Here is a 15,076-nt window from a genome sequence, read left to right as displayed (position 1 = left end):
TCCTGGTGGCGCAGTGGTTGAGAGTCCGCCTGCCGATGCAGGGGACGCGGGTTCGTGCCCCGGTCCGGGAGGATCCCACGTGCCGCGGAGCGGCTGGGCTCGTGAGCCATGGCCGCTGAGCCTGCGCGTCCGGAGCCTGTGCTCCGCGACGCGAGAGGCCACAGCGGTGAGAGGTCCGCGTACCGCAAAAAAAAAAAAAAAAAGAAAAGAAAAGAAAAGAAAACCCTCCCCAACTGTGTTCTATAGAGCACCCATGATGTGCCAGGCACAGCAGCAGGCACTGGGGACGTGAATGGAAAGACCCAGTCTGCTCTGCGGGAGAATAATCTGTGTCAAAAGTGACAAATATTCTAGAAAGGGAAACTCAGGGCACATGGCAAAACAGAAACGTCTGCAGAAAACTGTCCCTGGAGCCTCCAAGAGCCTTTTCGCTCTCTAAAGTCATCACAGAAGAAGGGGCCCTGGAAGTGGGTGGGGGATGCAGCAGGGATGTCTCGCTGGAGCGATTAGGGCAGCAGCTTGGGAAGGAGAAGCCGGCAGCTCCTGCTCCTCAGATGGGGCTCTCAAAGGGACAGGGGTGCCACCAAAGCGGCAGATGGAAGGATTCCCGGGAGGCTGGTGGAGCCTCACCCTCAGGTGGGCAGGGGCCGAGCGCCCGCCAGAGCGCCCCAAGGAACCTAGGGCGGGCGGTGACGGGGAGACAGGTGGCAGGCAGGAAGGCTCTGACACGCCGCGGAGCCGGGCCGATCTGAGCAGGAACTGGCGGTGGCTGCGGAACACACGTGCGAGTTGCGAGCCTGGCGTGGCCGCCCCCCCGCGCGCCCCCGAGGCCGTGGCCGCGGGCCAGGCCGCCCGCTGACACCGTGTTCCCTCGCTCGGAGCATCACGCACACACGCGCTCGGCCCGCGGCGGCCCGGCCTCCGCCGGGAGGAGACGCTAGGGGAGGGCGACATCAATCGGGAAAGCAAAGGGGCAAAACACCCAACCCCCGCCCGCGCGCACACACAGGCGGAAACCGAAACATAACCCAAAGAGACCCCGGCGGCTACAAGGTCCACGGCGTGCGCAGAGCCCGGACACAGGGAAAGCCCCCAGCCTCAGAGCGGCCAGAGCCGCGGGGCAGGCCAGGCACTGCCTAGGCAGAGCCACGGGCACGTTCGGGAGCGAAAGCCAGCCAGTCTGGAGACCAGGTTGCACGTCCCGGGGTCCCTTCGCCAGGGGTCGGGGCTCCACGGGACTCAGTGCGGCTCACCTAGCGCCTGGATCTCCGTTCCCCCCGCCAGATCCCAATCAGGACAGCCCCGGCCAGGGGCGCAGAACGGGCACCCGCCCAGAGCACAAGCTGCTGTCCCTTTGTCCGGACCTCCTGGGCTGCGCCCGCAGGCGGACAGTGGCCCAGGGGGGCGCCCCGACCCGCAGCTCCGGGACGCCCCTCCGCGCCTCCCCGCACCGCGCCGGTAGCGCTCCCGCGGAGGGGCAGGGGAGGGGCGCGCGGCGCTTACCTCTCGGCCCCGAAGTGCCCGGGCGTCTTCCTCCCGGTGTAGCCACGGGCCGGGGTCCCCGGTAGCAGGAGCGCGACGCAGGCGGCCCGGAGGAGCAATCCGGCCCACATGACCGGCGGCGGCGGGTCCCCCCGGCTCGGCTAGGCTCCGGCGCCAAGCGCGGGGGAGGGGGCTGCCGGCCCTCGCCCCTCCTCCTGGCGCCGCGGGGAGCGAACCAGCGAGCCCCGAGCTGGCACGCGGAGCCGAGCAGGGGGGCTGGGGACTCCGAGAGGAGGGGCACGGGGCCGCGAGGAGACTCGGCGGACGGCTGGTTGGGGGGTCTCTGGCACCTCGGAACGAAACACACAAAAGGCAAAGGCGCCCGCCCGCCGGTGGCCATCAGGGGAGGCGCGGAGCCCGGGGCGGGGGCAAAGATCACGGACCCCTGGGGGCGGAGTTTCGTCCTCGGCCCACACCCCCGGCCCGGGTTTGGGAGTCGGCTTCCTGCGAAGGGCTATGGGCGTCAGACTGAGGCCCGGGGAGGAAAGAGACTCCGGGAACAAGGCTGGAGCAGGAGGCTGCGCGCCCCGGGCATTGCTGGTCTAGGTGGATCCCGAGATGACTGTGTTGTACAAGGTGGGACGCTGGGTCGTTTCGCTGCTGAGCACTTCTAGGCCGGCCCCCAGCCTGCCAAAAGGTCTGCACCCTAACCCTGGGTGCGCCGGTCAGTGGGTCCACCTGCTCCCTGGTCAGGGGGCACTAGACAGTCTTGAACCCACAGATTCCTCTTTGTCCCCTTCTGCAGCTGCCTCGGGCCACAGTCAGAAATGGTAGGCAGGGAAGTGGTGAGCAGGTGGCGGATGAAAATCAGGACCATCCAGCTGGGAGAAAGCTGAAAGGTTGACTAAATCCTACCTTCAGCTCTGTGCAGGAACCTTCCCTAGCCGCCCAGACCCCATCAGTCAAGCTTTGGCTTAAACACTTCCAGGGACGAAGACCTATCAAAAGGCAGCCCAATCCAATTTTGAGTAACTCCACTTGTTAGGAAGTGTTTTTTCTTCCCAGTTCAATAACCCCAGTTCCTTTGGTTCTACCTCTGCAGTTCCCACTGGGTATCTCAGCCTGTCACTAAAGTCCTTAACACTGGTGGCCACAAATGAACATGGTGTGCCAACAGCGGTCTGGACTCTTGCCTCCTTCCTTCCAGATGCCACACTTCTATCAACACAGTCTAATATTACCTGGCAACCCCATGATGCTGTTAGTTCATAACAAAGTTTACAGTAAAGGGAAGCCTCAGATGCTTTTTGTTGTCATGTCTTTCGTTATTAAACACAAGCTACTAAGCCGATTTCCTTACCTGAACCTGTGTGGTTGCGTTTTTGCAGATGTTCGCTTTAGGGCTGTTATCTCACCTTGTTAGTTTTGACCCATCTAAGTAACACATTTTCAACAAGTATGTTGCCAAAATACTCTGTATCGTGAGATGAATGCTACTTCCATATTTATGTCCATTCTGAGTCCTAAGGACCCTTAGGCCGTCTTTCCTTTTTGTCTCAAACATCCAAAGGTGCACTTTCCCCCTCTGCCGTTCAGACTGCATTCCTCACTGTCACTTACGAAGGACTTCAATGCCCACCTTCAAGGTCCAGAGTCAGAAATCTAGCCCTGAATTATTCAATAGGGATAAACAAAGCCCTTCCTTCACTTGAGCCCGCAAAATCTATCGCACCACTGCCCTTATCATTCCTACCTAGACCACCACTCAATGTCCAATAAGTGCTCATTCTTCCTGGCCCTAAAAGCTACCCACAAGTTCTTAACACATTTACACAGGACAAGGCTCCTTTTACACACCTGTCACTCCTTGTGCCATCTTCTCTCACACTTCCGCACACCTCGGCTTTCTCCATTCTGAACTCGACTACTTTAGGGTGCCCCAACCCCTCCATAGCTCATCCCTGTAACTCTGGCAGGCTTTGCTCCATATCGGTCAGTGGGCAGCTGCAATGACTGAGATGCAAGTTTGTGCTTAAAGAAAATCCTCATCTACCCTCAGCAGGAGGAGCTCAGGACATTTAAGACTAAATTCCTACCAGTGAATTTTGAAAGAAACTTCCTAAACAGCCCCTGACATTTCTTTCATTTCCCATTTCTTTGACCTTACGGCATTCACCTTGCTCCCCACATCGTTTGCGTCTTTAGTTTGGTTTTCACCGTTTTCTGCTTTTCTTGTCTTTTGGTTTGTTTGCCCTTGAGGCTTCTCAAAGTTTGGACCCTGAGAGTCGCTCACTTAATATCATTCATCTTCAAGGACCAGTTTGGGCACTGATTAGTTCCTCAGTGTTTCCTCCCCAGTTCTGTGGCTTGTGGCTTCTCAGTTACAAAAGGGACCCTCCACCGAGGGCGGAGGATTCAAGTTGTTGTTGGCTGTAGAAAGAAGGCCTCTGGCTTGTGACCCTTCCAAATGGTCATGTGATGAGTCAGTGTTTCTATTATTCTCCCAAAGGCCCATTCGTGCAGAGGCCTGGAGTGAGGCGAGCTCATCAGCGCCTGCATGGAAAGGAGCCATTCCAGCTGGCTGTAGCAAAGCTCCAAAGGCAACCTTTCACCCTGGGAGAGGTGATTAATGGTTTTAAGAGGGATGTGGGAGTGTGGCAGTAGAGCATCAGTCTCCGAAGGACTGCTGGAATTCAGTCCGGAGTGAATATACCCAGGATTGTAGGAAACAAAAAACTACAAGGACTCCAGTTGCCAGAGTCAAGACTGAAGCCACTGGTTAAGTAATGACCTTCTGCTGAACGTAGCAGGTCTCCGTGGCTGCAGGTCAGACCACTGAAAAGCATCAGAAGCAGAATCCCACCACGCTCTGTTTTTCCGACCGTGGCACCTTATAGTCAATCCTCCCATCCAGGATCACATTCTTTAAATCATCACAATCTGGAGGCCGTGGCTTGCCTGCCTCAGTAAAGCTGGTCTCTGGCATGGGGGCAGCCTTTTCAATTCAAACCATGACTTGAAGAATTCAAATCACAGTGTTGAGTTTCAAGTTCAAACTGTGGTTTTTGAGAGATGATTATTTTTTCCCCTAAGACCCTTATCCTCCACCCTCAGAAACCCCAGGAGAGTAAGGGGAAAAGAACCGTAAAGAAACACAAGGAATGCTTCCAGGGAAGGAAACTTACTCCGGAAGACCCCCAAAGCAGAGATGCTTCCTTGCTCTTTTCCTTTTAAGCTAGAATCTCTCAAAACCACAGTTTGAACTTGAAACCACAATTTTCCTGACACTGTATCAAAGGCTGGTCTTAAAGGAGCCAGCCAATATGCCTGGGATCAACCCTGCTCCACTGTTGGGACAGAGCAGCCTTTATTCCCACTGGATCACTGGTGGAAATATGGGCCCAGACACTCTGACCCACTGAGCTGAAAGAAGACAGGCTCTGTGTGCTGGATAGAAGGGTGAACCCCAAATGTGCCCTTCTCCTGTATTTTCAAACCTAAGGCACCAAAGGTTTACTCAATTAAACCAGGAGAAATAAAATCAGAATCCAAAGCCCATGTGGCAACAGGAAGCTGGGCAGTGCATGAGGAGCAGTGCCTGGGGGGCTAGTTGGCTGAATGTTCCATATACAACTGGCTGTAAAATGACATAAGGAAAGGCAGGCCTAGCAACCCCCAGGCCCCGCACATTACTAACACAGGCACCTGGGAATCAAACGAAGACTACAGAGTCACGGGCAACCAAAGACCACTGAATTTCAAAAACCTGACATCCATCATCCTTGGGATCCCACCAAGAGCGATCACCTGACAAAGGAGATCTACAGACGACAGTTCACTACTTGAAAGGAACGTTCCAGCAGCAAGGACAAGGGACTGCTGCAGTGGCTGTGAAGGAGGGAATGGAGCTTGCAGTAAACTGGGCACCGAGTGACTGGGATGCTGGAGAGCCGAGCGGGGGAAGAAAAGCAGAAACAAATGGATCCTTCTTCTTAGACTCTACTTTATTAGGTAAAACTCAGAAACTAACCACCAGTTCACGTCCCCCCACCTCCTTCCCTCTGAAGAAGGCAGTTCCCCAGAGACAAAAAGGCTGTGGCTTGGAGATCATCCACCATCTGCAGGTTTTCTACTCAAGCAGCCCACTGTCTGGTGGTCAGCCCTCCAGACCAAAGCTCTCAGAGGCAAGAGAAGAAAGCAAAGGAAGCTCTCATTTCAAAGACGACGAACCCCTCCCGCCCCTCCTCCCTGCTACCCACAACCTCCCCACACCCCCAACCTAAATAAAAAGATAGTGGGGACAATGCATGAGTGTGGGAGACACACACACACACACACACACACACACACACACACACACACACACACACACACACACACACACACACACAGCTTCCTTTCAGCCAAAGAGCTGCAAAACTGCTCCCTGGAAGGAGGACAACTGGCTACACCAATCAAGGCTTGGTGGCCCAAGGTGATGGCTGGAATCATGTGAGACTGGTAAAAATCCAGGGAGAAAATATTTCACCTTCAGTCCTTTCCCAGGTCTCCAGCGAACTGGTTTTAGTTCTACAAAATCCCTGTTTCCACACAGGTAGGCCGTGGATTCTAGGGCAGCTGGCCTAGGGAAAGATTTCCCATAGCCAAGAGACAACGGCAGGGGAGGAGGAGGAGAGCAGGAGGGCAAAGCCTTCAGAGAGGGCCTGGGAAAGGGGATTCCTGCCCTCGGCTAATGGATCCGAGTTAACTCCTCCACAACCTTGATCAGGTCATCCGCAGTGGCTTCTCGCTTCATTCCACTGCCATCGTCATACTGCAACGAGGAAGGGGCAGGAGGAGAGGCTGTGAGGGCTGAGAGGGTGCTCTCCCTCCCCTGAGGAAGGGGATGCCCACCACAAGGGAGGCGCCCCATTCTACCACTGTCATGGCAGGGAGGAAGGACTCACAGTCGAAGCCCACACCTCTCCTTGGGGGTTCAGGTCAGCAAGGTCTGTTGACAGCAAAGCTGCCCGGAGCCTGCCACCCAGTATATACTTCCCCAGAGGCACCATGTCCAGTGAGCAATGCCCCAAACCCAAGCGCCATGGAAACTTCTCTTCCCTACAGGATCCCGACCCTGCCCCCTTCCTACGGGTCTGCCAGAGATCCCAGACATGCCCAAATGTGCCCTCATTGCTAAAGTTACAGTGTTTGCTGCCTGACGGGGGAACCCACGAGCCTCAGCTTTATCTCCTTGCCCTTGGACCCCACCTTCCCGCGTGGGTAGAAGAAAACTTGAAAAGGGCCATTAGCACGTGGGGACCGAGGGAGGGGAGGCCCCGGAGTTCTGCCGGCCTCCTGGTATGCCCAGCCCTGCAAGGGACTTGAGAAACTGGCCCAGGGCTAAACCCTGAGCAGCTCACCTGCAGGTTTGCCACAACCTCCTGCATCTTGGGCCGGCTGATGTCCAGGAAACTCTCAATCAAGTCCCCATCGATGAAGCCTGTGGCTGGTTCTGTCTTGCGTTCAGTATGAAAGGATCTCCAGGTGGACAGGTGAGTTAAGGAAAGTGCCAATTATCTGGAAATAAGTACCCTTACTATGAGTCACCCCCACCTCTGCACAAGACCACAATCTAAAACTATCACCAGGATAAACAGGAAACAACATTTTCAACTAAAAATCACATGGCCTTTGGGACAGTTTTAGAATTTCAAAGACCTATAAGCTATTACCTCATCCAATGGTTCTTAAGTGGAGTAATCGTCAAAATAACATTAAAAAAATACAGGGAATTCCCTGGTGGTCCAGTGGTTAGGACTCTGCACTTTCAATGCCAAGGGCGTGTGTTCGATCCCTGGTTGGGGAACTAAGATCCCGCAAGCCGTGCAGCGAGGCCAAAACAAATTTAAAAATAAAAAAATACAGATTAAAACAAAATACAGATATGACTCTTAGTTCAGAGCCTAGATGTGTATGGATGGTTTCTTCTTTTTTTCTTTTTTTTTTTAACAAGTGCTCCATGTGAACTGGATGCTTGCCTGGGAAGAACCACTCTTTAAGTCTAGCCTTGACCTTCACAGATTAATAAACTGAGGCTCGGGACGTCCCTGGTGGCGCAGTGGTTAAGAATCCTCCTGCCAACGCAGGGGACATGGGTTCAAGCTCTGGTCCGGGAAGATCCCACATGCCGCGGAGCAAGTACGCCCGTGCGCCACAACTACTGAGCCTGCGCTCTACAGTCCACAAGCCACAACTACTGAGCCTGCAAGCCACAACTACTGAAGCCCACGTGCCTAGAGCCCGTGCTCTGCAACGAGAAGCCACCGCAATGAGAAGCCCGCGCACCGCAACAAAGAGTAGCCCCCGCTCGCCACAACTAGAGAAAGCTCGTGCACAGCAACGAAGACCCAATGCAGCCAAAAATAAACAAACAAACAAACAGAGGCTCAGTAAGACAAGAGATGTGCCAAAAGTCCTGCGGGTTGTGGCAAAAACCAACCCATCAGCCTCCCTCCTCCCTCACGGACTCATAGCAGGAGCCCCTCGCCCCTCGCCCCTCGCCCCTCCCGCCTCCCACCCCCCGCCTCCCTCGGACTCCTTGTCTCTCTCCCATAATAAACAAACTTCCAGCAGTACTTGGATCCTAAGTGTCCCACGGGGGCTGATCCTTGGGCTTCTGGAGTTTGCACATTCTTTGCTTTTCCCCTCTTCCGTTAGCCTCTCTAGTGAGGGTCCTCAGACACTACTGCCTCCAACAAGATCTCTGAAAGGACGTTCTGAAGTTGTGATCTAAACTTACGTTTGACAAGCAACACCAGAAAGGCCAGAGGCAGACACATTTCAGGAACAAAAATGTACATTTTCAAGATGAACCAGTGAAGCTGGGTGATAAGTACATGGGGATTCACTACACTGTTCTCTCCACTACTGTGTGTTTGAAATTTTCCATAAGGTTTTTTAAAAGCCTGTTCCCCACGGGAACCTAGTCAAGACATTTCCTAAACGGACAGCAGTTTCCAGAGGCTGCTTAGGGTAATGTAGCTCTCTGCCTGGGTCAGGACGTCTTCCTAGCAAGGGGGCACCTCTGGGAAGGATATAAGGAGTGTTCAATCTTGCCCACACTTTTGATGACTTTATTGAGTCGATTCTGCATGTCCAACAAGAGGTTGTACCAGCTCTCTGACAGTGAGGTCACGAGGCCTGAGGAAGCAAAGGGAACAGGGAGCTGCAAGGCGGGCACTGCCCGCCAAGGGCAGCCCAGGCAGCAGCACGAGGGAGGAAGAGCTGGCCACAGGCTCCTCCGCGAAACCCTGCTCTCCCTCGTCCCCCAAAACAGGAACGCTGCTCTCAGGAAGGAGGCCTGCACGGGGTGCGCCCCACAGAGGTCACCCTTACCAATCATGCCGTTGACCGTGCCGAAGAGCACTGAGCCCTGGGTAGGGGTGGAGGTCTCGCCCAGATTCTGCATGACCAGAGAGCCGTGGCAAAAGACGTTGACAAACTCGCCCAAGTGGAAGAGCCCAACCTCCTGGAGGTGCTGCCGCTCCTCGTCAGTGGTGGCAGCGCTGCGAGGCAATGCAAGAAACTCACTACCCAGGCTTCTGTCCCCGCGACGGGGCCCCGACAAGGACTGCGTGCAGCGGACAGATTCCCCGGTGAGCCCACCCGCTCCACAGCAGAGGATCCAGCCTGAAGAGCTCATCTCTGTGGCCTGCCTGCCTCATGGAAAACCTAACCCTCTGTGAAGAGGAGCACCGGAGCCTGAGAGAGGACCCAGCGTCCTCATTCCCCGCAGACCATACCCACAGCTGGTCACTCACCTATCCTTCTGACACACAAACAAGTTAAAGGCATTTTCAGCCCCCAGGAAATTGTCATCATCCAAGATTTCCACAGCACTCATCCAGTTGGGGTTAAAGTCTCGAGCAATCTTAAAAAAGACAAGGTACAAAAGGAAACACAATCAGCAGTTTGCATGGAAGCCATTGCTGAGACTTGGCCAAGAGCCTGCCCTGCCCCGTGTTTAACAACCACCCCTTCAGAGATTCTCCCCACAGTCTGGCCAACTCAGCCCAGAAATGGAGCCTACGCAGAGCTGTTGGGGCTTTCTAAGAACACTTAACAGATGCAGAATGTAGGCTCCAGGGATGACATTTCTGCCCTCACGGGGCTTGATTATCCCTCACCACCAAGAAACACCCGCGGGGTCGCAGCTTAAGGGAGCAGTCTGCCCCCGCCCCACTACCTCTTCGAAGTTGCCCTCCATTGGCTTGTAGGCCAGCAGCAGCACCGAGCGCATCAGGTCGCCCACCAGGATGAAGTCGCCCTTGGTCTTCAGGTACAGGGCCATGATGTTGTTGTAGTGGTTGCACTCGGTGCGGAGCTCCTTCTCCGTCGTCCACTCGTAAAGCCGCACCTGGCACGGGCATTGCACTTCTGTCAACTCGAGGGGCCTGAACCCTCCTTAAGCCTCCATCTGCAGCATCATTTACCCAAGTGCAATGTGGGGTGTGAAGTGCTTTGGTGTGGAACTTGCATGAACATTTTTAATTTCAGTATTATGTATTTATGAAAAATGAAAATAGAATGAGCCCATGAAACTAATAATACAAAGTTTTCCTTTATATAAGAAAATGAGTCAGGGTAAAGAAAAACATTAAGTAAACATTAATGCAAGTAATACTATGCATGTGACAAGAGATGGTTTTGTGACTGAAGTTTGGTAACTGACCTACAGAAATCGCTCTGGAAAAAGAGGATCCATCTCCAATTTCCTGATCAGAAAGGAACAAGATCACCTCCCAACCAACTGCCTCTTCTAACCCCTTCTCAAAACTCATACATTCCTTGCACCTTTTGACGTGAACCCAATGAGCAAAGAAAATAGCATGGCAAAGTCCAACAGAAGCTAAAGGACTCTAAAGCACTAGAGTCTGTGGCCACCCCTCCACCCAAAGGGAAAAGAATACCCCTTTTTTCTTCTCCACTGCACTGTTTCTTCAGTTACAACTACAGCTCCAAAAGAATGAAGATGCTTTAGAATCAGCAGATAGATGAACAGATACTCGGCACAGCCCAGCCCTGGCAGACCCTTCAGGGTCCAGGCAGCCCCACCCATGGCCTCTGCACATGCAGACACTCTGGACAGAATATATTAAGCCACGATTTCTCGAGATGTGTCCAAAGGACCCTAGCTCCACAGGTATGCACTCCAAGAGTCATTCGTAATAATTACAAGGGCTACCACACCTCCATCGGCAGGGTCAAGGGAGCCCAGAACACCCCAGACTGGGGTAAGCCCAGCCTGACTGGGCCTCCAGTCCTCCAAGGGTGGAGTAAAGTAGAGGCCAAGAGCTCCACACGCTCCTGGGAACACACCCCACACGCCCCTCTTCATACTCCCAGCCTCCCTTTCTGCCGTGGAGATAGTCAGGACCAAGGTCAGACACCACCAAAATCCAAGACTCCCACTCTCAACCCAACAGGTCCTAGATCCCCACTGTCCAATATGGTAGCCACTAGCCACATGGCTACAAATACCTGAAATGTGGCAAGCCCAAATTGAGATGTGCTTTAAGTGTAAACCACACACGAGATGTGGAAGTCTTGGTATGAAAAAAATGTAAAATTATCTCACTAATAATTTTTTATATTGATTACATGTTGAAATAATACTTTAGATGTACTGGGTTAAATAAATACATTACTAAAATTAATTTCACCTACTTTGAACTTTTATTCATGTGGCTACTAGACAGTTTAAAATTACACATGTGGCCCCTGTACTTCTATTACACAGCAACGGACGTCTTATAATCTGACCCCTCCCCATTCCTGCATCTGTTCACTGTATCCTCTGGAATACATGATCACTAGTCACAGGCAGCCTGCTCTCTAGCCGATCCCTTGTCAGTCTAACTGAAATGTGGATCTTTCAAAAGGGCTCTGTGGCCCTCTCAACTTGGCTATTCTCTCTCCCACTGTCCCTCGTACCACTGGGACTACAGGGACGACAGCCTTCCATGCATCCTGCCTGCCTCCTAAACATGGCCAGTTCTCAAGTTCACACCACCAGACAACTACCCCACTGTCACATCTCCACCCCCACGCCATCACTCTCTCCTAACATAACACCCCGGTAATTCTTGGTGACTTTAATATTCACAGAGAAGATCCTTCCGATACCCTGATCTCTGTCCTTTTCTGACCCCCCTCTTCCCCACGTATCTTGTCCATTCCTATGGTCACCCCTTAAGAGCCTGTCATTAAAAATAACTCCAGAATCTTTTGTCCCCAGTTTCACTGCTTCTCAGATGCCCAGAGCCCATCACCACAATCCTTGTCTTACGGATTCTCCACTCCCTTGCCCCTCTCTCCCTCGATCATGCTCACCCAACAAAAACAGACTTTGGTAAAATTAATTTTCAACTAAAAGCTGAGGAAAAACCACCAACCAGCATGACTGGTCTCATTTTAAATTCATACCTCCTCCACTCTCCTCAAAACTCTAATACCATGGGCTTCCCTGGTGGTGCAGTGGTTAAGAATCCACCTGCGATTGCAGGGGACACAAGTTCAAGCCCTGGTCCGGGAAGATCCCACAGACGGTGGAGCAACTAAGCCCGTGTGCCACAACTGCTGAGCCTGAGCTCTAGAGCCCACGAGCCACAACTACTGAAGCCCAGGCACCTAGAGCCCACGTTCCACAACAAGAGAAGCCACCGCAATGAGAAGCCCACGCGCCGCAACGAAGGGTAGCCCTCGCTCGCCACAACTAGAGAAAGCCCACGCGTAGCAATGAAGACCCAACACAGCCAAAACTAACTAACTAAATAAAAACTCTAATACCTCCTCTTCCAGCCTTCCTCTCAGCTACTTCACAGCAGGTGGACACAACCAAAGGAGGATTTCCACCTGCTTCCACCACCTGAAGCCAACACTGTGCGTTAGAGCCCCCTTAGCTACTCAACACATGGCTCCAGCAGCTCTCCTTTAATGGACCATTGCCATCAGCTAGAAATGTGCAGCAGTATTTCCTAACTTAAAAAATCAAAAACTCTCCTGTGCTGACATTCCCCTGGAGCTACCCCATTACTCTCTTCTTTATTGCAAAACTCCTGGGAAGGGTTTCCTGATCCTAGTCGTCCTTGCCTCCTCGCCCTGGTTGAACGCTCTCCAGTCAGGTTCCATCCCCACCACTCAACCAAAAGAGCTAAACCAACGGCCATTTCTCGATCCTTACGTTATCTGACCCACCAACAGCACTTGCAGTTTATCACTTCCCTCCTGCTTCAAATACTTTCTTTCCATGGCTTCCAGAACACTTTTCTTGGCTCCTCTCCTACTTCACTAGGCACCTCCTCTCTGTTTGGCTGGATCTTCCTTCTCGTCCCAACTTTGAAAGGCTGGAGGGCCCCAGGGCTCAGTCTTCAGGTCTCTCCTCTGCCCACTCTCAGCAGGTAGGTGATCTCAGGTGATCTCCGCCACTCTCAGCTTTACATGCCACCTAATAACTGCCACACTAGTATCTTCAATCTGCTTCTTGCTAGAACCCATACCTCTCTCATCCACCTACCTACCTGACATCTCCACTGAGATGACTACTGAAACTTAGCATTTTCAAAACCAAACCTCTGGTTTCCCCACTGCAACATAAGAAGAAATATACATTTGGTCTCTGCCCCCGGTTCCTGACATAAAGCTCCTAAAACCTTTGTAATTTCCTAATAGGAATGTTTTACACAGAGCTCCTAAATCCTTTGGAATTTCCTAGGTGACAGGAGTCTTTCGTTCTAATGATGCAATTCTTGGTGGTTCCTGGATAGCTACAGGATGGGGGCTGGTCACCAGAAAGACCAAGTCATGAACAGAAGCTTGGAACTTTCAGTCCCACCCCCATTCTCCAGGGAAGAAAGAGGGGCTGGAGACTGATTTAATGATGGATCATGCCTATATACAGAAGCCTCTATAAAAATCTCTAAACTATGGGGTTCAGAGAGTTCTTGGGTTGGTGAATACAGCCGCATACTGGGAGGGTAGTGCATTCCAACTCCACGAAGACAGAAGTTCCTGCCCGCAGGACCCTTTTGGACCTTGCCTTACGCACCTCTCCATCTGGCTATTAATTTGTATCCTTTATAAAATCCTTTGTAATATGCCACCAAATATAAGTAAACATTTCAAATTTTGTGAGCCCTTCCAACAAATTATCAAACCTAAGGGGGGTGGGGAATTTGGGGAACCCCTGACTTTGTACCAAGTCAGATAGAAGTTTGGGGACCACTACTTGGGACTGGGGTTTGAAGTAAGGACAGTCTTGTGGGACTGAGCCCTTAAACCTGTGAGGTCTGACACTAACTCTGGGTGGCTAATGTCAGAATTCAATTAAATTATAGGACGCCTGGTTGGAAAACTGGTTGGTATAGGGATTAAAAACCCCATACATATGGTGTCAGAAGTGTTGTGAGTAAAGAACAGTTTTCCTTTCCCCTCCAAACCTGCTCCACTCACAATCTCCCCCCATCAGTACAGAGCAACACCATCCTTGTTACTCAGGCCAAAACTCTTGGCCCTTTATTCCCTTCTCACGCCTCATCTTCAATCCATCACCAGAGCCCCTCAATACTAACATCTGCAGAATCTGACTACCCTTCACCTCCTCTATCAGCACCCTGCCCCCAGCAACCATCAACTGCTATCTGGATCATCACCAGAGCCTCCTAACTGATCTCACTGCCTCTACTCTTGGTCCCCTACGACCTTTCCCAGGATGCGCAATGAGCTTTTCGAAATATAACTACAGTCATGTCACTCATTCGCTCGAACCCTCTAGAGGTCTCCATCACCCTCAGAGTAAAACCCAAAGTCCTTACACACTCAGCCTATCAGGTTCCGCAAGTGCTGGCCCTCCGCTGCCTCTCCGACTCATCTCCCGGCACCCAGCAGCGCCCACCCGTGCAGAGTGCAGGCAGGCTGGCCCCAGACTCCTGGCACTTGTCTTCTCCCAGACCAAGGCATGGCTTGCTCCCTCCCTTCCTTTAGGAACCTGCCCGAATGCCACTGTATAAACAAGACCCTCCTGAACACGTGACAAAACAGCGCCACCTCCCATGCTTGCTCTGGTACTCCTTCAGCTTTCTGTCCCGTTTTTATTTCTCACCATGTATTTCTCATCGTCCTGGGTACACATATGTATTCTATTTGCTCACTGGCCCCAGAAGGCTAGCTCTTTGTCCATTTCATCTACTGCTACATCCCAACTACCAAAACAGTGCCTGGTATACCGCAAGTGTTCAGTTAATTTTTCTTGAATGAATGTCGATTTAAAGTATTTAAATAATGTCTCTCTACTCTTGATCTTCTCAGAACCCTTAATATGATAAGATGTACCGTGAAGCCTCTAAGAAGAGGATACAGGATACAGCAGTTCCCAAATGTATTTGACCATGAAACTCATTTTTTTTTGCGAGGGAGGAGGTGGGGTCATGCCAGAAGCGAAGTGGCATATTTCACAGGCCTAGTATTTCAGGGATGTACTCAGGATAATGCGGTTTGGCTCATTTTGTTCCACACAGATGAAATATTCTCACAACACAAGACCTTCTAAGCGCAG

The 15,076-nt window shown here is 52.2% G+C and overlaps 2 protein-coding genes across 2 annotated transcripts in view; both read right to left on the bottom strand.

Annotated features, from left to right (window-relative positions):
• Positions 1–1,702, bottom strand: part of VWCE (von Willebrand factor C and EGF domains) — a 30,298-nt gene extending 28,596 nt beyond the window's left edge. The window contains exon 1 of the mRNA XM_089914730.1: positions 1,504–1,702. Within this exon, the coding sequence (XP_089770856.1) occupies positions 1,504–1,613 (110 nt within the window). The 5' untranslated portion in view covers positions 1,614–1,702. The remainder of the gene's footprint in view (positions 1–1,503) is intronic.
• A 3,766-nt stretch (positions 1,703–5,468) lies between these two features.
• Positions 5,469–15,076, bottom strand: part of DDB1 (damage specific DNA binding protein 1) — a 31,484-nt gene continuing 21,876 nt past the window's right edge. Inside the window, exons 22-27 of the mRNA XM_022591834.3 lie at positions 9,710–9,880; positions 9,285–9,394; positions 8,860–9,029; positions 8,562–8,664; positions 6,885–7,008; positions 5,469–6,295 (exon numbers count right to left, since the gene is read on the bottom strand). Coding sequence (XP_022447542.1) covers positions 6,212–6,295; positions 6,885–7,008; positions 8,562–8,664; positions 8,860–9,029; positions 9,285–9,394; positions 9,710–9,880 — 762 coding nt within the window. The 3' untranslated portion in view covers positions 5,469–6,211. The remainder of the gene's footprint in view (positions 6,296–6,884; positions 7,009–8,561; positions 8,665–8,859; positions 9,030–9,284; positions 9,395–9,709; positions 9,881–15,076) is intronic.

This window comes from Delphinapterus leucas, chromosome 7 (assembly GCF_059928025.1).
Source record: "Delphinapterus leucas isolate spDelLeu-1000000601 "Yukka" chromosome 7, BTC_Dleu_Yukka2, whole genome shotgun sequence".
NCBI lineage: Eukaryota > Metazoa > Chordata > Mammalia > Artiodactyla > Monodontidae > Delphinapterus > Delphinapterus leucas.
The sequence above is the reverse complement of the archived record's forward strand: the minus strand, read 5'-3'. Positions and strand labels throughout refer to the sequence as shown.